This window comes from Stegastes partitus, unplaced genomic scaffold (genome assembly GCF_000690725.1).
Source record: "Stegastes partitus isolate 25-593 unplaced genomic scaffold, Stegastes_partitus-1.0.2 Scaffold243, whole genome shotgun sequence".
NCBI lineage: Eukaryota > Metazoa > Chordata > Actinopteri > Pomacentridae > Stegastes > Stegastes partitus.
The window spans coordinates 576,254-597,093 of record NW_007577974.1 but is presented as its reverse complement, the minus strand read 5'-3'; the positions used below and the strand labels follow the sequence as shown (position 1 = coordinate 597,093).

General features: G+C 44.6%; 1 protein-coding gene across 1 annotated transcript; it reads left to right on the top strand.

Moving 5' to 3' along the window:
* Positions 1-5,475: 5,475 nt before the first annotated feature.
* Positions 5,476-7,852, top strand: fjx1 (four-jointed box kinase 1). The gene has a single exon (XM_008281766.1). The coding sequence runs from the start codon at positions 5,866-5,868 to the stop codon at positions 7,147-7,149; it is 1,284 nt and encodes a 427-aa protein (XP_008279988.1). The 5' UTR covers positions 5,476-5,865; the 3' UTR covers positions 7,150-7,852.
* The last annotated feature ends 12,988 nt before the right edge of the window (positions 7,853-20,840 follow it).

Sequence of the window (20,840 nt, the reverse complement as noted above, 5' to 3'; positions counted from 1 at the left end):
GATTATTCCTGATTTAGACACGCCGTGCCAAGAACACGAAAAGTTCTACAAAACCAGGCAATTCTTTGAGACGAGTTGCAAACAGTCTATATCGCATGCTAATTCGGAGCAAACGACTGAGGCAGCTTTGAGCAAGGTTTTGCATATTTTTTTTTTTTTTTATCAGTCTTGTGGCGTTTGCCTTGAAGTCTGTTCCATGTGCCTTGTTTGCTTACCCTCCCCCCACCGGGGGCCTGTCAACACGACCAGCCTCATGGGTGGAAAAAGGTCAAGATGCCAATGGGTCGCTCTTGTGTCCGGGATTTTGGCCTTTTCCCCTCCCTTAATGCCTCAACAAGACTATTACTACTGCTGAGGAGCCATAAAAAAGGGGCTGGGAAACATAAATCTTAGGGTTGAAATAACAGAACCCCTTTTAGACGAGAGTGAGCACGAGATATAGATTTAACAAATATATGCACTTGTCTAAATGTTACTATCAAAAGATCTGTGACAACTGATAATTGCCACTGGCACAGCCGTCCAACTCCGAGAAGCTGTCAGCATACTGCATTTTCTCTTCATCCAATGTCCAGCTTTTACATCTAAGGGGTAGTTTGAAGTGCCAGGATGAAATGAATGCACAAGACGCCCACGGGTGCTACAGTTTCTTGTCAACTAGCATGTGTTTACATTATGTTCCATATGGCAGATAAAGTTTACTGCACTCACATAATCCAACTTTAGAGCGTTCATTTAGCCATTTGAAATATGGACTGTGTTTATATACAGTCTTTATTCTTCCTCTTAAATCTACAAAGTCATTTATCCTAGTAGTTAACTATTGAGCCTGGTGCAAAAAGAAGAAAGCATGGCTTTTCAGGCGATGCTTTTAAAATAAATCATGATATAAGTAATGCTGATAAGCACATCTGCTCAAAATGTGACTGTAATCCCTCTTTTCTCTATGTGAGCTCGGGCCATATGCTGAAAAGGCTGCATGTTTTTCATTAGCGGTTGCTTAAATCCCAATTTAAATCTGGAGAGGGCGGGGAGAAGTCGAGAAAGAAGACGCAATGCAAACCGCAGCACTCATCCCTCACACATAACAGAAGATTCATTCCAACGTGACATCAGAGAAAGCGCTTCACGCTGCTCGCCCGTTAAACCTGAAGCTGTTAAATGTTTCGCTGAAATGTTAGGAGGACATTCAAACTCCATCTCTAATCTTCACCGATCATATGACCTCCCCCCCTCACATAGGCTGGGGCAAAACCATATAGCACGGTGCATTTCATGTGAGAAAAAACAAAAGGCGTTGAAAGTCTTGACTTTCCAAATAATGATCAGATGTTGGTAAGCTTTCCCTTTAGCCAATTTAAAGGCAAACCTCACCACAAAGCACTGAGCACACTTGAGTCAATAAGCCAGTTAGCAAAAAGGAAAGAAAAAGAATTCAATTCTTGACTTATTTAATAGGGGATTTGGCGTGGCGGGTCAGGGGGTATAATCCAGGAGATTGGACACTGATTCCTTAATCAAGTGGCTCCACAGTATATCTCCTTCCTCCCCTCCCGATTTCACTCTTGTAAGAGGGTCTCCCTTGTGTAGCACTGAATTTCAATGGCCCACTCCGGTTCAGGCCTCGCTCTCTAACTTCTGCTGCATGGAAAGCAGATGGAGATGAGGAGTACAGTGCATCAAAAAGCCAACACTTCTCCCTTTCCTCCGTAGCTACGAGGAAAATGCAGCATTTAATAACAATAACCCATTCATTAGCAAACAGCAAACAGCCACTCTTCTGAACACCGTCAGCCTGCGTATCAGGAAACTGGCAGAGGCAGACTAGTGCAACCGTAGTGAATGGTGGGAAAAAAAAAAAAAAAAAAGGCAGCAGTTGGGTGGCTGTGTGCCATGCTGAGGTCCCAGCAGTGCAGTGGATCTCTTGTTGTAGCAACAGCTTCAGTTTGATTCTGCGCAGGCTGTACGTTTCTGCTCACTGCCCACATTTCTGTCCAGATAACACCAGAAGTGCAACTGCTTCGAAAAACTGCATCATCCTGGTAACACTGTGACTGAGAAGTAAGCTGCGTGACCTCTCACATATAACACCACAAAATCTGCCTGCTAATTGAAGCTGAGAAAGTCGTGTGCTGACTATGAGGTCCATTTTGTGCAGTTAATGCACTATTCCGACGCATTACTTAAGGTAAGTGCTGAGATAAGTGCGGACAAGATTGTATCTCTGTCACTAGTTGTTAAAAGAAATGTCTTATCTGTCGCTGGAGTGTTTATTGTGACGCTACATTCCCAACTCAAAGCTTACCGACGCCAAATTATATCGCTGTGAGGAGAGAGAAGCAAATGCTGCGGTTTCCTGAACAGATGGCAATATCCCAGTTCCTGGACTGAAGGCAGGTATTGACAGTTGATGGAGCATATAAATATATAATGTACATATACAAACCCACTGAAGAATACTAAAGCAAACTGCCAGATCTCCTTCTTAGTATCTGCTCCAGTAACTTAAAAAAAAACAACAACATACAAGCACTCACATACAGATATCTTCATTATAAACAAACCACGAGACACCAATTCATCCCAGTGGATCTCTCCCACCCCCTTCCCCGAATCCCAGAGCATGAGTAATTGTCAGCCCCTGTGAAATAATCGTAGCTTTCAACACTAATGGAAGCCCTGCACATTCATTATTCAGTCCAGGAAACAGAGTGCTGCAAAGTGTCAAGGGACCTATGAGTTATTACTCAGCATGAACTAACCTTAGACTACGAGGGAAGTGACAGAAGCCCACTGCACTTTCTCCTCCACCGTCTCCATCCCTTAGCGTCTCTTTTCTCTCCCCGCGTCCATCTGTGCCGGCAGACAGACACCACAGAGAGCACGCGAGATTGTATCACAGCTGTGGCGTTGTCGGACGGCCGGTGATGGGTGTAGCGTGTCGCTGCAGACAGAATGACAGACGGCCCGGCCTCTCTTGTGTCACTGCGACGCTTGACCACGGAAAGCCATGACTTGTGGAGGAAAGCTCTCCCCCTCCACATGTTACGGCCCTCTTGGGACCGATGAGGGGAGGAATGCGGCAGAGGGGGAGCAGCAGCAGCGGTGAGGGGGGGAAGGCGCAGAGGTTGGCTGACCTGCAGATAACACATGGCAAGAAACAGATAGGTTTGATATGAGAACATGCCCACACTTGTGCTCGGAGCCACTCAGTACGGTTACTCCTGAAAAGCAACACACATCAGACAGAATTCCAGCAATGCGCTTAAGCCTTCTTCGTTTTCATGATGTCTAGACTTTGGAGGTCTTAAGTCTCTTGCTCGGATTTCAAGTGAAAGTGAAGAGAAGTGGCGAGAACAAGGTGGCACGAGAGTTTCATATCGAAACTAGAGATCAAGCAGGGAGCTAATTCGAGCATATTTAAAAGTATCCTTTTCCATATCCTTGTTTGTATTTAGCACCCTAGCTATCTGCACTTGTGGGGAAAAAAGGCACAGTGTGTAATTAGCAAAGGCTAATTTGTTTTAAACAGCAGATGGAAAAAAAAACCAAAAAAAACCCACCTCCACAAGGACTAACTCTTTTGCCTATGTGTTAGAAAAACACGCTCGGCTATGCACCACTACACAAACCATTTCTCTGAGATTCTAGCACTTGTACATGCCTCTCTGCTCGCGCACAACCCAGGGATTTTTTTTTTTTCTTTCCCTCCTTCCTTCTGCACTGCCACTGCTGTCAATCTGCAATACAGAATCAAACACGGGCCAGCAATAAAACAAATTATACTGCTGATGGCAAGAAAAGGAAAGGAGAAAAAAAAGCATCCATCTTGACAAAGCAGAGATGAAGGCTTCCACTAGCAATAAGACCACATCAGAATAATTTCACCTGCCTTTCTACGAGGAGCCGTCTCCTGTCTGCTCTTACATATTAATGGATTTTGTGACGGGCTTTTGTGCAGTTATATGTCTCTTTGCAAGCTATGAAATAACACAAATATCAGCATGGAGATAAGAGGTTCAGAGCTCGGGGCGTTCGGAGCATACATTAGCGGACCTCTGCTTTGCTGGGTGTAATTGAGTATTCTTGTCTGCAGCTGTCTTTTTGACTCAGGCAATTTAGCATGCCAGTATGTTGCTATAAAAGTGACCTAATTAATTTGATTTGGAAACCAAGGTTCAAGATACAGAGTGTAAAAAAAACCTGAGTCGAATGGTAAAGAGTGCGGAGGGGAGCGATGCTGATGGGAAATAACCTAATAAGGGGGGATGTGTATTAAGGAGTTTGTGTGCATGCATGTTGCATTTGGTTTAACAAAAGCCTCGGACAAGGATGAAACAAGCAGGGGATGACTTCATTGTGCCCCCGGGTGTTCGTAAGGGAAAAAAATTATCAAATGCTTAGAAGCACAAATTGAAATAACGGCAGTCTTTGTGAATATAAATTAGGAGTTTGAACTATTAAAAAAATACTAAAATGGGACTTTTGTATCAAGTATTCATGAATGAGCAATCTCTATCTGCTGCTGTAGATGGTGAAATACGGTTGAAAGCTCCATTAAAAGCCTGCACGTTTCACATAGGCTGCTGCTGAATGAAATACATAATATAGAAATGTCTTCGCTCGTGTATCTAGTCGAGATGACAAAAAAAAAGTGAATGAAATGAAGGCAATTTATTTTCAAAAGAAACTTAAATAGTTAATTATTAATGCGCTCGGGGACAGGGACATATTTTGTTCCAATCATTTACATTCAATGAATTGCTGAGGTCTGCAGCTGCCGATGCCAGAACTTTTACTGCAACTTTTTTTTTCTCTCTCTGGTTCTTGGCAGTCAAACACATGATCATTTAGACAGATCCTTTCAGATGTAGCTCTGTCCAGAAACAGTTGCTCTGGATCAGTTTGGACACTCACAAACAGCTTTTAAGCCGAAAATCAACACCGATTAAAGCTTTAATTTCAAACCTAATGTGCTGAAGTGTAGGGACGAAACAACAGCAGGAAATGTGATGACACTACTTAGAGCTTTGTGGGTCAGAATGACCTCATAGCGGAGAGGAAATAGAAATGGAGTGCATGATGTTTTGGCACAAATTTAGACAAATTGAGTTCAACCACTGCACTCCCTTCCTGTCTCTGCCTCATTAACACGGATATTCAGCTTTATACACAAGCCCAGAATATAATTTGATTAAAAAAAAAATGGTGACATTATTTTCCAAAGTAGTCCTGCCCTGTGTAACAATTACCATAATAGCTGTCTTGTCTAATACCGCGCAATCCCCCTCACATCACACTGACACATAAAACGCGGCGCGGTGGTGCACTTGCTCCGCTCCTCTCTGAACCCTCCTTCCCACGATCCGCCCACCATCTCGGGACCAAAGTCACGTGTCTCACCGCCTAGTGTCTCTCTGCGAGCCGACACCACCACAAATCAAACTCACCCAGCGCCCGGTGGAGAGAGAGAGAGAGAGAGAGAGAAGGAGGGAGAGGGAAGATGAGAGACGGAGAGAGGTGCACACGGACAGAAAGCCAGCGGGCTGTATAGCCTCACGGAAAACGTTCAATAGATGAGATCCGCTGCGGTGATCCGAAATGCTCTCATTCAGCGCAGAGGAATATGATAAGGCACCGGAACAGGACGGGAGATGAGATTCGCACAGTTTCGGAGACCCTCTTCTTCCTGTGATCTCGCCTGCGAGCCTTCGGGGTTGTACGGGACACGGGGCGCACAGCTCGGAGCCGCTCCAGCTCCACTGTGGATTGAAGCAAATTGAGATCTTTCTGTTCTGTCCCCCTTTTTTTTGTTTTTTATTTAAACTTAAATCTGCCGGAATTCTGGTAAAGGTGGTCTTCACCATGAGGGCTCTGTCGGCAAACTTGTTCGCTCTGCTCTTCCTGTGCGCCCTCGCAAGTGTTTTCTACGTCTGGAGCGCACTGGAGAGCCGTTTGGAGCGGCACAAACGGAGGGTCTTGATGCCGGGTGGAGGGTCTTTTCACCAGGGTCTCCCGGTGGACCTCTCCGCTAAAACTTTCCGGACATTACTGGCTGTCCCAGCGGCACAAAGACCTCGCTTGGGGGGCAGGCTTGAGGCTCAAAACCTCACTGATCAACCTGCCTCTGCGGGAAGTCGAGATTACCATGTGAATGGGGATAACAAGAGGTCAACGCGGCGGGAGGGCCCGGTCAAGTTGGGCTCCCCAGTGGAGGACGGGGTGTTTTGGAGCGAATGGCTGGAAGACCTCCTCCCTGTGGGCTTCACGGAGGAATATGCACGGGCTTGGAGAAGCAGAGCGAGGACGTACCGGGTGGTGAAGCTGGAGCCTGGATGCGGCAGGATATCCAATCAGCTCGCCACTTTCGCAGACGGGACCAAAGCGTGCGTGCGTTACGGGATAAACGCGGACCAGGTGCAGGGAGAAACTTTGACGTATTACCTCGCCGGTTTGCTCGGCATCACGAATCTGCCTCCTCTCGTGCTGTCCCAGCTGAGCGGTGACAGCGAGCAGTGGGCGGCTGTGAGGACGCGGATAGATGGTTTACAGTGGAGCGACCGCGCCGTGGTGTCTCTCACCGAGTGGATCTCCAACCTGACCGGGGTGGTCACACCTGCGCCGCTCAGGCAGGAGAGCGGGGGGCTCCATCCTGCGCTGGAGGAGCTCCGGAACAAGACGACGGCCGAGCTGCTGGAGCTGATGCAGTGGAGCGACCTGATCATACTCGACTACCTGACCGCAAACTTCGACAGACTCGTCAGCAATCTGTTCAGTCTGCAGTGGGACTCGCGCGTGATGGAGAGGGACACCAACAACCTCCTGAAAACACCCCACGGTGACCTTGTGTTCATAGACAACGAAGCGGGACTCGTGCACGGGTTTCGGGTGTTGAACATGTGGGAGAAATATCACAACACGGTCCTGGACTCCGTGTGTGTGTTCAGGAAAAGGACCACGCAGCGCGTGGCGGAGCTGCACAGGCGCAGAGACTCCAGGCAGAGGCTGCTGGAGCTCTACAGAGACAGCGAGCCTTTGTCTCAGGAATTAGGATTTCTCTCAGATGAGCACGCCGGTGTTCTCCAGGACAGGATAGACAGATTATACAAACACATTTTGCATTGCAAAGGAAAGTACGGCCAGCTGTGAGCATTCAGCGCGCACAGGTGATGGATTTGTTGTCTGCACAGTATAATGAGCTTTGCAAACGCGATTGGCACACCTGTGCTAAACTGATGCGCATTACACAAAACTGTCTCGAGTATCCAGCTGAACTACCTCTTGTGAATAGAATGTGTTGCCTACTTTATAAATAAGTAAATTTGACACATGTTTATAAGCTCCCTGCTGAGATTTTCACTGTATGCCTCACTGAGAGGGGAAAAAAATTAAGGTCAGTTTATCCTGTCTTACTTCACTCCACTGATGCTCACCTGAATATGAATAAATGTCCAGAGTAGGCTTTATTTGTGACTATAGGGGTACCATAATGCAGCCTTTTTCTGTGTTTGGATTCTTGCCTTGTGTTCAGTAATCCCAATGATAAACTCCTAAGCCTTAACATAAGTTGACTCTAGAATACTGTACTTCTGTTGACATCTGGCTCGCTTTTTATAGGAAATCATTTGCACACATCGTCACAGCCAGCATCTGCACTCTTGTAATTGTGTTTGGATTGCATATTCAGCCTTAAATACACAGATGTATCATGTGCATTTTGGTAAGCAAAGTTGTAAATATTGTCCTGGCAAACCTGTTTGGCAAATTTGACGCCAGACTAATTTAATGTGCATTGTAACATTCCAAAAATCTCTTGTCCTTTTTTTGATAAATACACTGTAATTTAACTTAACTGTTGTCTGACTATGCGTTCTGTATTCGGCTGAACTGCCCCATTAGAGTGCATCAAATATTTAACTCGTGTATGTGTGTGTGTGTGTGGAGCACTAGGGTTTATGAAGCCGCCATAGCCTCTGCACTTAAGCCCCAGATTGCTCTCATTGTGCTGCAGGAATATCTTGTACTGGCACACTGTTCCCCAGGAGCCATCCTGTCAGCCACAGGCACGCTACAACAGGAACCTCTAATCCCCTTTATAATCTCACCCAGAATGATGAACTGAGGCAGACAACTGACATGATCTGACATCTGAAAAGGGTTTGTTTCTTCCCTAACTATATTGTCACTTCCACCTTTTCATAACCACAAGATTTACTGCAGGACGTTTGTGACATGATGGTCAACCTACGGCCACAGTGCTGGATGTTGGCTTATTAGTTCAGTCTGTTCAGCTAAAAAGTAAAAAGAAAAGAAAAAAAACAACAACAACAAAAAGACTCCCGGTGGATGCATGTGCTGCTGAGAGACCAAACCCACAATTAATGAGGGCTTTGGTCTCAGAGGAGAGCTGCCTTGTTTACAGTTTTTTTGCAGATTGAATTTGTAACCGTGAAAGGTTTTCAAAGAGAGAAAGAAAAAAAAAGAAAACAGGTATAATCCCTCAAGGTCAGCTCTATTATTTTGCTTTACGGTGCATACTTTCACTTCACGTCGCCACATCGGTTTTTAATTTGACCCTTATGGAAGCATCCTTTCCCTATTCGTTCCACCACCGGCTCGATTCTGCGTCCTTTCTTTCTGGTTCTAGATTTACAAGCACATCAGAGAGAAAGTCAATGATCAAACTTTTGAAGGTCTAATTCTTTCCAGCCTTTTGCTATCCTACACCTCATCTGGTTTCTTTTACAACTTTATATATATATATATATATGCTCAGCCAACTCCAGGGTTCACCTCTCACGAGCTCCATAAAGTGGAATGAGTGCATCTTGTTCAAATACCGGCTCACTTTTTGTACTTGTTTTTTTTTTCTTTTGTGGATAACAGCTTGTGTGTCAGTGATTTGTGCTTCTCCCACAGCAGAAGTGTCAGTAGGTGTAACTGGAGGCTTTTTCCAGACAGTATGCTTCAGCTGTAATAGGGACTTGGGGATCAATATGTGCACTGACTGTTGTATAGGCGAAAGCAGGTCATGTTAATGTGCTGGATGTGGGAGTTAGCATGTGAACATGTGTGTTTCAGAGGGACTGCAAAGACTGCACTTGCAGCTGGGCACGGTGCTCCAGGCGTGCCTGTTAATGCCGACGACTGAAAAGAGATTTACAACCGGCTGCAGACACCGGGGGGATTAAAAACAATGCTAAACTGAGGTCTGCACGTCTAAACCAGACTCTCAACCTTTCTTTCTTCCCCCCCCCCTCCACCCGCCTCACACGAATCCCCACCTCTGCATTTCACCCACATCTCGCCCTTCCTGCCGTGCATCCGTCTTCGCTGTTAATATCACTGTCAACTTCACTTATTTCCTAAATGGGAAATGAAAGTTTCATTTCCCTAATTAGTTTTTTTGTGGATTCCTCCGCACATGAAAGCAATTTTTTAACCAGGGTCCATGCCAGCTGTAATCACCCTAATGGTGGATTTCAAAGAGGCTGTTGAATCACCCTTTAACTGTTCACATATGTTCCTTCTTCACTCTTCCTGCCTGGCTTATTTCTGATCAGCGCACAAACTCCTTCAAGCCCAGCTTTTTTTTTTTTTTTTTTTCCCACCCTACAGCAACAAAATCTTCATGCACACAACTTTGTGGCGCGCTCTAATGATTGCAACTTGTCTTGGCTTGTGGCACCAGTGCAGTAGGTTATTATGTAGTTGTGTTACACTGTGCCTTCCAGATGTGCTTGTTCTCTGTCTTAGTAAAGACTGAATCAGAGGCTCAGACAGTCATACAGCCGGGGGCCCGCAGCAGGTCGGAGCACAGACCCCAGGTACTCGAGCTGATCTTCTTCTTCTTTCGGTACATTGCAAACATTCCAGAGCTGAGGGAGGATCATCTCCATGGACACGCAAATGCACACATGCACTTCTCAAGCAGGCAGGCAGGGGAAAAGAGTCCCAGCTGTGTACATAAACCGTTCTCAACGTTGACTGGGATCCTCTTTCGTTGTTTTTTTTTTTTTTTTTTTAAACCCAGGGTTATCAGTAGGTTATAATGAAAGAAAGCTGGTGAGGCTGATGTAACGGTTTATCGGGGACAGTAACACAATGTGGGAAATGCTAATTACTGTAGCTGGTGAGAATACCAGTCTATTGTCTGTCCATCCCACACAAGGCTTCAGATAGCAGCTGATTAGATTAGCTTAGCCTAAAAACTGCAAACACCTCGCTTTCCAAATCTACATACCAGCACCTCCAAAGCTCCATAATTAACACACTCTACGGTATGTTGTTTGTGGAATTGGTGCAAACACTGCAGAGTAAAAACAGTTCGCTGTGGCTGCACAGGTTTTGGAGCTGAGCTACGTCTTGGCCAGGAGCAGTGACTTCCCTAACCTCTGTGCTGACTGCCTGGCAAACGCACGGCGACAACAAGACTGTGACGACGCCCGCCAAGAAACAGTCTGGCACACACAACCTTGTAAAATTTCTTGTTGTCTTTACACTTAGTTTTTTGAACCCAAGTGTAAAAAAGACTTAGAACATGTTAATTATTGAGTATTGGAGGTGCTAGAGGACAGATTTTTCTTATATTCTGCACTGAGCCGGTGCTGTTTCCCCCTTTTTTTTATAGTCTCGGGGCTAAGCTTAGCTAACAGGCTGCTTGCTATTGCCTTGAACACTTTTACAATCCAAGGAAGTAATGTAATTCTCTTTAAGCATTCCCTTCAAAGTCAACATTTATTCCTCAGGAAGATCCTTTAGAGTGGAAAGTTGCCTTCGTTGACAATGCTTTAAAATGGAATTTAATTACTTATAGAGTGCCTAAAAGCATGCAGACCTTTTCCTGAACTGCACACGGTTTTTGTCTTGCATCACAGAATTTTTTTCAAGGACGCAAAAAAGCACATTTCTCACTAACATAGAAAATATGAACTGTAACCAATAAATAGACATGTTGTTGAAAACCCTACAAAGAATGTGGATATTCTGTTAAAGCACAAATGTACTGCATGTTTTCAAGGGTGAGTGCTTTGGTCAAGAGCATAAAAAAATGGGTGTTTAGCCAGACACCAGGTGACAAACTGACTAAGCCTGTCCCAGTGGACCTGCCATGTGTGAATGGACGGACATAACTAGCATTCTTTCGTGGCTACACAGCACAAGGAACTTCCTGCACATGACTGAATGATTTCATTATGAAACACGGGGAGAGTCACTTAGTCACAGCCCAGTGGATACAGGCCATGATGGGTAAACTGGGGGGCTGGGGCAACGGCTGGAGGGGCTTTTGACGGTGTGAGGGCTGGACACGCAGGCAGTGGTGGGCCTGGAGAACTGGCACAAAGCACGTCTTTGTCCAGGGTTGTAAGCACAAGGTCAGAGCCTTTGTGCATTCTTTCTCAAGACAAAGTGGAGGATAATGAGTTACAGAGGCGGGCGAGGGCACGGGCTGCACATACCTTCTCTAATAAAAACGCAAAAAATTTGTTAAATGTTGTGAGTTTCCCTGTTGTAATCTGGGAATGTGTCCTGATGAATTTCAGTAAAATGCAAATATAAGAGTTGATCAGAAAGTTACGAGGCTACCTATAAAAATCCCAAACTCTGGCTGATTTGGCCGCCATTTCCGTCGAGGTGTTCTCCTTGTGCAGCGATAAATTGCTGTCAGCGCTCCTGCAATGCTTGTAGCGCTCCCTGGAAGTCCCCTTATGTAAACATGCCGAGCACCATCTGGGATGAGCGTGGAATCTCCTAAACTGTGTCAAAACGGAAACCCTTCAACTTGAATTTCATTTCGGTGGGGAAGCAGGGTAAGTCATAGGGAGCCAGATCTTTCAGCAGGATGGGTACAGAGCGATGATTGTGTTGCTGTGTCCAAAAAAACTTGAGGGTAATAGCTGTGGCACGACGCGCTGGAGCACAATGTTCTCCCTCGGATACATCGACGGCAAAAGTTTGCTTTGCCAATCCAAGCCCGGGGAATTATTTCCCAGTGTACAACCACGTGAATGTTGAATAAAACCCAATGCTGCTGGTGCGATCATGAGTCACTGCCAGTTTTGGAAATTTCGAGCTCTTCCACTGTGAAAACTTTCTCTCTCAATTGTAGCCCTAGACTCACCTCTCATTGCTAGATTTGCAATATATAGTCACCTACCCATCTTAGAAAGAAAGCAAAAAGCATGACTAGAATGCAAAAATAAAATAATTAGGTTATGTGATGGGTCATGTCAAGGGCGTCACTTTAATAATGAAAAAATCTAATCCTCAACATATGCACTTTTAGGCAATGAACTGGGCAGATTATTCAGAGGTCGTAGTAGATTATCACAGCAGGGGGAGGAAACTGCTTTAGCCGAAGCTACTACAGGACTAACAATACAACAATACTAACATAAAACATAAAAACAGCTGCACAACTCTTGCACCACATCCACAGCTGCAACACCGTGTCAATCAAACAGTGCCAACAGCACGTCAAGCATCAGATGTCATTAGATGCTAGCAACGTTAGCGAAGATAAAGATAATAAATCAACTTTAAGCGAGAACCGCCCTGTTGGTTTTATGCTGCATATGTTTTTAATGTTAGAGAAAAAGAATCAACAAGAGTTCATAAGTCAAGTTCAACCAATCATTCTTAGCATACGGTTATTTGTAGAACAATAATTACCAAGCATTTTGAATACAAACTATTGCTGGGATTGAATTTGTCGGGTTCGGCTGAATCTGACATTCCAGCCATGTGGTCGATGCACATTTGTGTCTTCTATATTTACACTGTATTTCATGTTTGCTGATAGTGCAGACCCGCGACCCTCGTGAGGATTAAGCGGTGTATAGATAATGGATTGATGGATGGATGGATGATAGAGCAGACAAACGTTTCTCAGAGCGTTCTCATTTGTTAGTTAATATTCCTCTGCTGGAGCCTTTTTGACAAGATTTTTCAAAAATTCCGCTTTTAAAAGGCAACGAGATACGTTTCCGGCGGCTCAGCGCAAATTACATCTCTGGGTTATGTGCCAGACTGATGAAACTGTGCGTATGTGTGTGTCTGTCTACAATCATTTCCTTTTGTCGAACATGAGGGCTCCCTGAACTCCGACGGCCACTGTCTCCCGCACATAGAGCTTCAGCCTTGACAGTGGAATTCGTTTTTGCAGAGCTCTGTCGCAGCAAATCACAAACAGGGAGATAAACTAATGCACCTCTCCAGCTGTTGTCCACTCTCGCTGAGCCGCCACGCTCGCAGAGGAACAGATTACATCCTGCCTGTCCTTTTCAATCACCTAAATCCATTACTTCTATTGCGATACTTCTCTTCTTTTTTTTTTCATTCTGTCATGATTACCACAGACTTAACTCTCTGACAGCTCATCACAGACGAACGACATTGTCGTATTCCTCATTATATCATCTGATGATATTATTAGGTTTGAAGCGATGACATAGCCTTCCATACGTATACAAGCAGAAATAGAGATCTGCATATAATCCATTAAACTGTTTTAAAAACAAGAACTGTTTAACCTCAATTTGTATTCCCTCTATTTTCCATTAATACGATTTGCTTCATGCTAGTCATAGCGTACATAAAAATAAATCCTGATTAATTTCACCACTTAATTCCATCCTATTTGTCATGCTTCGTCCCTCAAGCTCCGTCTCCAAAATGTCAGACCGTAGCCTGCAGAGAGTCATATGCGTCACTTGATTTACACATTTATATTTTATATCATACGGAAAATAACACCATAAACTGCACGCTGCCATCGTAAGAAGACTATCCTGTGATGACATATGTGTGAAATGATTGCCATCCACATACCAGCAGCAGCACATGTGGATAAAAGACCACTGCTGTGAGGAAAAGAGCCAAACAAGCTCTTCAACTATAAGGGTCCAATTTGGAATATTCTATTTTAGGTTATTAGAACTAGTCAGGTGTTCCATTAGCTCCCTTTGTGAGGATCTTGCGTTGAAATGTTTGGATTTCCCCCTCCGTCACTTGAACTGAAACGCCGTTTGATTGGCGTGTTTGATGGGTTCTGATATTCCTCTGGGTGTTGCCTGTTGATGCCTCAGTACAACCGGGAGACCTGCTTCAAGTACACGCCGTTTCACTCATTTGCATCTGGGTTCATCTCTATGTAAATGTGAATTAGTATGCTTATGAAAATGACTGTTTTTTTCTTCCAGCCTTTTGCTAGAAAGAATAACTGATCACATTCAAGGGGAGATTATCTATCATTTTGCTGTTGAATGCGTCTTATCGGCGGCCACCTGCGCCCTGCTCAAATTGTGACTGTAATTACGACATTTCTATGCAAATATCATAAATGGAGAGGTTATGGATCAACCCCGTGGCTCAGCAAGGAGTTGATTGGTCCAAATTAGCTAGCTAGAGACATACGGTTATGTCTGTGTACCAAGGATGAAGGGATGACTCTGCTAATTCTGGTAAGGTGTATGCAAATATTGAACCACTTAGCAAAGCAAACTTTTATATTTGACCTCATCGTCTCAATTAGCTTCTGTGAAACCTTCCCGCTACTTAACAGCATGGAAATATCTCTTCATTTTTTGGCACGCTAGCTTGTCAGCTGAGCTTTATTTTAAATTTTTTTTATGCGCTGTGAGTGTGTCATAAGGGTTTTATCCTCTCCGGGCCTGAAGTGCGCAGAGAATCGATACACAGAAGGGCAAGAGGACGCGTGATACTTGATGACAAAATACCTACAAGCTGCTGAAACAGCACATTCCTTCCTGCGAGCTGACCACTTGCTCTCTGAATGTTAGTGTTGGCTGGAGGCCTGTCGGAGACCCGCGCGTGGTTACTCACAATAGTCATTTTGAATTATAGCACCCATTGGCTGTGCTAGTGCTCAGTAATTTGGTCATTTCTATGTAAATTGCACTTTGCGCCGTCATAGTAGACTGTTGTGCCGCGTGCAAATGCTCCGGCTTGCCTCATCCCGTAATGGTACACCGTTACACTGAAATGATTAAAGCTAACTGTGAGAAAATGTCATGACAGTCAATCAGTTAAGTAGATAGGTCGACGGGAGTATAGACAGAAGAGGAAGGCACTCAGGCGTGCGGTGATGAAGACAGGTATAAGAGGCAGGCAGCCGTTTTGGGATGCGTCCAGGTGCTGGCCTCTCTCTTTAGACGGAGGAAGAGGGAAGAGCTCACTAGAGACGACGTTAGGGGGGAGGTTTATGGCTGACTCTGCGGTGTCATTGTCATTTGTACAAGATTGGACAAGCCTTAGTGAAGGTGAGATGGGACTTGGTGGCGTAGGATACAGAAGAATCGGGGGGGATGTACCAAAACGGCGACACAATCATACACATATAACCTAATGTAGCCTACGCGATTTCATGGCTGTTCTACTTCAAGGTTTATAAACTTAGGCGTCGATTCAAGCCTTTACAACGCTGTAAGCCAGGCAATCTCAGCTCTCAAAGACATCATTATCCCTTCCATGTCCTTGACGACAATATCGCTTGACGGCTTTGCTACCTTGAATCATCCTCAGGAAATCAGTTTCCTATGTATTTGAGCGAGATCTCATTTCAAATTTATTTAAAAAGTGCTGTCTTGACAGCAGTTTTTTGTCATCTCTGAAAAAAAATCTATTCAGTCCTCTTTAATGTGTCTACAATGCTCTGCTGTAGGTAAATTGAAAACAACTCCTGAAGACGTCTATTCATTTTTCTCTCATGGACTGTAAAACTTTTGTTTGTTTCTTCTTGTAATTCGATGCTGTTTTTTTTTTAGCTATTCCAACTTCTTGTATTCAATTTAAACCATGTGTAACACGCCCTATATCGACAACTTGTGATGACAACATGCAGCCTTGTTCATTTGCTCCAAAGCTGTTGATTAAAACAAACTCACATCGTCTTTTTTTTTTTTTTTTTTGGGCAACATTTAAAGTGTGCTTCAAATTTGCTTGAGAGTTATATGGAAACTTGGCTACTGTTTTAATGGTGTGAGCGCTGGGTAAAGTGCATTTGCATGCGTAAGGACAAACTGATATACATACCTGGTGCAGGTTTCACTTAGTGGTCATTGGTGGCACAAAGAGGGATAACAATGTACCAACAAAAGGAGTCTGCAAGCTGGCACGACAATGTATTCACCACATTTTGTTGGGCCTACACATGCATACATGATGCTGTGTCACATGTGGCTGGTGAGCAACTTATTTTAGAAATTAACTGGTTTGGAAAAAAGCATCACTTCTATGATCATCTATGACCATCTTTCAGCAACCCCAGGTCAACAGAATGACAGGGAATGTGGGAATCTTGCAAAAAAACCCACAAAGAATGCAGACATACTGTGTTTTACTGGACTATCATAAGAGATTTTAAATTATATTTTATTATGTACACTTTGAAAACGTCGCCTCACCCAAAGACATTCCTTCTCCTTCACACCTGCAATCTGATTCATCTCAAATAACAAGACTAAGGCATCCAGAACTCCCACGCCAGCAGCAACGGCAATTATCCTCTGACACGACTGCAGGGCGAGGCTTAGTGTCTAGCACTTCATGACACCCTCGCATTACCCTAACCTAAGGGGGAAACAATACAGGGTGTAGTGGTTCACTTCCTTCCACGCCGAGAGGCCACTGAAGGAGCAAACCTTTGTGTGTCAACCTTATACTCTGCATAACGCGCATCCTTTGGTAACAGAACTGAAATGCCAAATGTGGGAGGTTTCAATATCCTCTCAATAAAACAGAGCACTTGACAAACACGGCGGGGTTGCAGGAAATCCAGACAGCCGTATCATTTTGTGAAACAGCAAGGCTGAATTTAACAAAACAAAAAAGGCTCTGATATAGTGATGCGGCTGCAGTCCTTGTCTGTTTTTTTTTTTTTTAAGGTCCCCTTTCTTTTCCATTTTCTCTCACTCTTCTTCTTCGCTTAATTCCCCTCCACGCTTTCTCAATCTATTTCTTCACATCTATTTGGCCTGTGCAAATATTGCCATTGTGAGATCCTGTGAGCACTGATTGATTGTGCGTGGGGGCTAATCATCTGGGCTACTTACAAAGACATCTTCCACATAATCAATGCCACTGAAAGAGAAACTAAATCTTCTTAGGGTTCCACAATCCTTTGTAATATAGCACCTTCAACCACAAGGGGAATATCTATTTTCTCCCGTTTTGACTCGGTTCATTTTTTTTCCACCCGCTCCTTCGATTTTTGAACCATCTCATTTATTCTACATCATCTATCCTTTAAAAAAAAAAAAGAAGAAGAAGAAGAAGAAGGAGGAGGAGGAGGAGGGGGGGCTTACTGGGCACTGGGGGATTGAAATATAGCATTGAGATCAGCTAGTGTATACGAGTCAATTTTAATGGTAAAATTTATGACCGCCCATCAGGAAATAGAAAGCTACAGAGATTGGCTGTGAGATGCTCTAAGACAGACAACCTACGTCTCCAGCAAGGGCAAAGAGAGTGCAGCAAAGTGATTTATTAATTTGTGTGTTGACTTTTATGCTCCTCCTGTTCTGTGATCTACTTTTTATTTTACTATGTGCGCCCTTGTGTGTGTTGGGTCTGAAATGACGACATAAAGATGCCTGTATTGCTTACTGTTACCGAGGAGGGTCTTTTTTCCTGAAAGCTTTTTCTGTTATCAATTTTTAAGCGAAAACATCCTGAATGCAAACAAGCTGTAAGCCGAGTAGCCCAGCACCCGGGCTAACCAGCTTTGTGCTGCATGACAAGAATAATGTGGTTTTCTTATATCTCATATATCACCAGCTGATGAGTGACATACAGTCCTAATATCTCAGCATGCTGCCAAGTGCATCGAAAAAAACAAATCAAGTCAGGTTTATTGTCATTTTGCTGTACATACACAGTAGTACAGGCAAGATGAGGGAGCGTTTCTTCAGGATCATTTAAGTTTTGCAGAATGAACGTCTGGGATAGGCAAGACACTAAACGTTCATTCTCGCTGTCTCCTGAAGGGGGCGCTGCGTCCACCATTCGTTGAACATGGTGAACCTCTTCAGGTCCTGGTAGGTCTTCAGGGACACAAAGACGATGGTGAAGCTGCAGATGCTGCCCAGAGCTAGCTGTCTGTCTGTCTGCATCCCCTCCAGCTGTTTGTCCGTCTGGGATGTTGTCATGGAGCCATGTTTCTGTTAAAGCAGACACACAGCAGTCCCTCCACTCTCTGCGGGTTTGTCTCAGCAAACGTAGCTCGTCCAGCTTGTTGTAGAGGGAGCAGACATTGGAGAGTAGGAGGACGGTCCTGCTGGTCTAGAGGGGTTAGCCTTTAGCCTGGCATGGATCCCGCTCTCTTCTTCCTCCTTTGTTTACGTTCGTACCGTTCGAGCTTCCTTCTCTCTCGGGTAGCTGCCGGCGTAGTCTCCGATCGGACTCTGTGTTGGTGTAGTATGTCCACATCAGAATCGGCCGCCGCAGATTTTAGCGCCATTTATTGTCCGGATGTTCAGCAAAGTCTCCCGGCTGCAACTTTTGCGGAATGAACATCTGGGATAGACAAGATGCTGAAAACGTTCACTTTTGTTGTCTCCTGAAGGGGCCTCTGCATCTATGCATGCAGCCATCACCATGGCAACAATATAATACAAATAAATAGAATATAAATATACTACCCTTTGCAGGGTGCTCGTTTCAGCCTGTTCAAGAAATATGGTTAAATCTTCCTCAGATATGACAGCAACAGTTGTCATTTTAAAAAGCAAAATTGGACACTGCTCAGTAAAAAGTACAGGCATGTTTTTGTCCACCCAAAACCAAGTACGCATTGTCTCATAAAGACTTCAGAGTGGTAATCTGTCACCATTTTAATTCTAGGCTGCATGAAAAGGGAGAATGGAAATTTGACAGGCGTAAAAACAGCAGATAACGGGGGAGAGGGCTTGGAGAATGTGAATTGTGAGACTGAACTGTGGGAAGCAGTTCACTTGCTGCTTTTTTTGACATTTTACTAAACTAAAGTAGCTCTCCACCGCTATAAACTCACCACTGTGTATCAAACTTACATTACTTTACCATGAAAATAAGGTCTTTCTTCCTGAAAATGGCTTACATGTACCTCTACGCCGCTGCCTCCTATAGAATCTATGAAGTCCTCAACTTTCCCTGCAGTCACCCCTCCACTGCTCGATGCAGCTTGAACACACCAGCTGACCTACAGCTCTGCTCAAACACTGTAAAATTACTCTACGCCACACAATGGCGAGTTCGAATGCCGGAGTGATTCAGCCGTATATGTTTGAACTGGAAAGAATAATGATACGGAAAACCGCGCTGCACAAGTTGACATGATTGTTTTTTTGTTTTTTTTAAGGGTTGTTATGTATTGAACCCTTGAAGTCTCAATCCATGTTTTTGAGCCTGTTATCTCTACAGTGCAGTTTCAAGGACGAAATGCTCAGCCGTGGTGGTGACTGCTCATTTTGCTTATCGTGTGTATTCCAACATATCAAAAAAAACAACACAGGGACATGTGAACTGTGTGGAAAACTGATTTTCGGCAGACGGGGGGTTTTAATTATTAATTGATAACTAGAAGAAAAGATGCATCAATCATGAAAATTTCAACAGTTGCCCTTCTGTTATCAACACAATCGTATACGTGTCCAACATCTAGCAGGAGACGGAAAGAAAGCTCAAGACAACACATCTGGTACACATATCCTAACAAATTGCTGCTCTCACTTACATAAACAGAGGGCACGGCAGTGACTGCGAGAACAGGAACAGACCGACGGGTGACTGAGTGTGCAGACTTGAAGCATGCTGCACAAGAACGACAAAGTCAGGCCAGGTCCCGCGACCCCAGTCATGCTTTGTTTTCATAACCCTCAGCCGTTTCAAAAACACCCCTCTCTCTGGCTTCCTTCAGGTCCCTGCAACATTTTTTTTCAATTTGAAGTTGCAGCTGGAAGTGCAAGGCATCCAGTAAAAACATGGGCGGCGTAAGTATGCGCATGTCGTCAGCAGGCTTGTATTCCACGCTTATTCCATGATTCAAAGCTGCAAAACCCACGCCTAAGATAGTTGCCCACCAGAACTAATCCATCAGCCTTGTTGGCTGTCAACATGTTGCCCTTCATAGGTATAAGCATGCCTCAACTCCCGTTTCCCAGCTCTCCCTGTCCCCCCCTCACCCCTCCCAGGTGTTCCCATAACTCACCGGGCCTCAAATCCCACACGGGCATTCCTGAACTTCAGAGGCACATCGGCAGATGAGAGCCTGGATTTATGGCTTGCTGATGGACAGTGGAGGGGAGGCGGAGCGGGGGGCTGGGAGGGCGATAGGGTCCACTTCAAAGAGGAGGAAGCGTTTGTTGTTGTTCTCTCCTACACTCAGCGGTGCACACATACGCACAGCGCCGTCTCCCCCTCTGTACCTCTGACAGCTGGAGTGCTCGCTCGCTGGTTTACACACAGTTACACACAGAGCCATCTTCGCTTTCATTTCATTTTTCGTATCGTGCATGAGCAGATACAGGTGGTGGCTCGCGCCTTTGAAGTTTGTCTCTCTCCCTCTCACACATCAACAGGCGCACAACTATTACAGAAATGACTTTTATTTTTCATAATATCAAAGGTGACCCTTCAAAGATTGCCTCCGAGCTTATTTCACTGCACCTGCATAAAATATTACTCTTGCATTTTAAAAAAAACCACCTCGTTCTGTGCTATTAGGATTTGTTTTTGTGACTTTGCATAAAACACAATAGGTCACAGGCTAACGTGCGAGTGTGTTTGCATTTGCGTGTGAGCGCGCCCGCCGCTCCAAGCCGGCTAGTGTTACATCGCTGGGG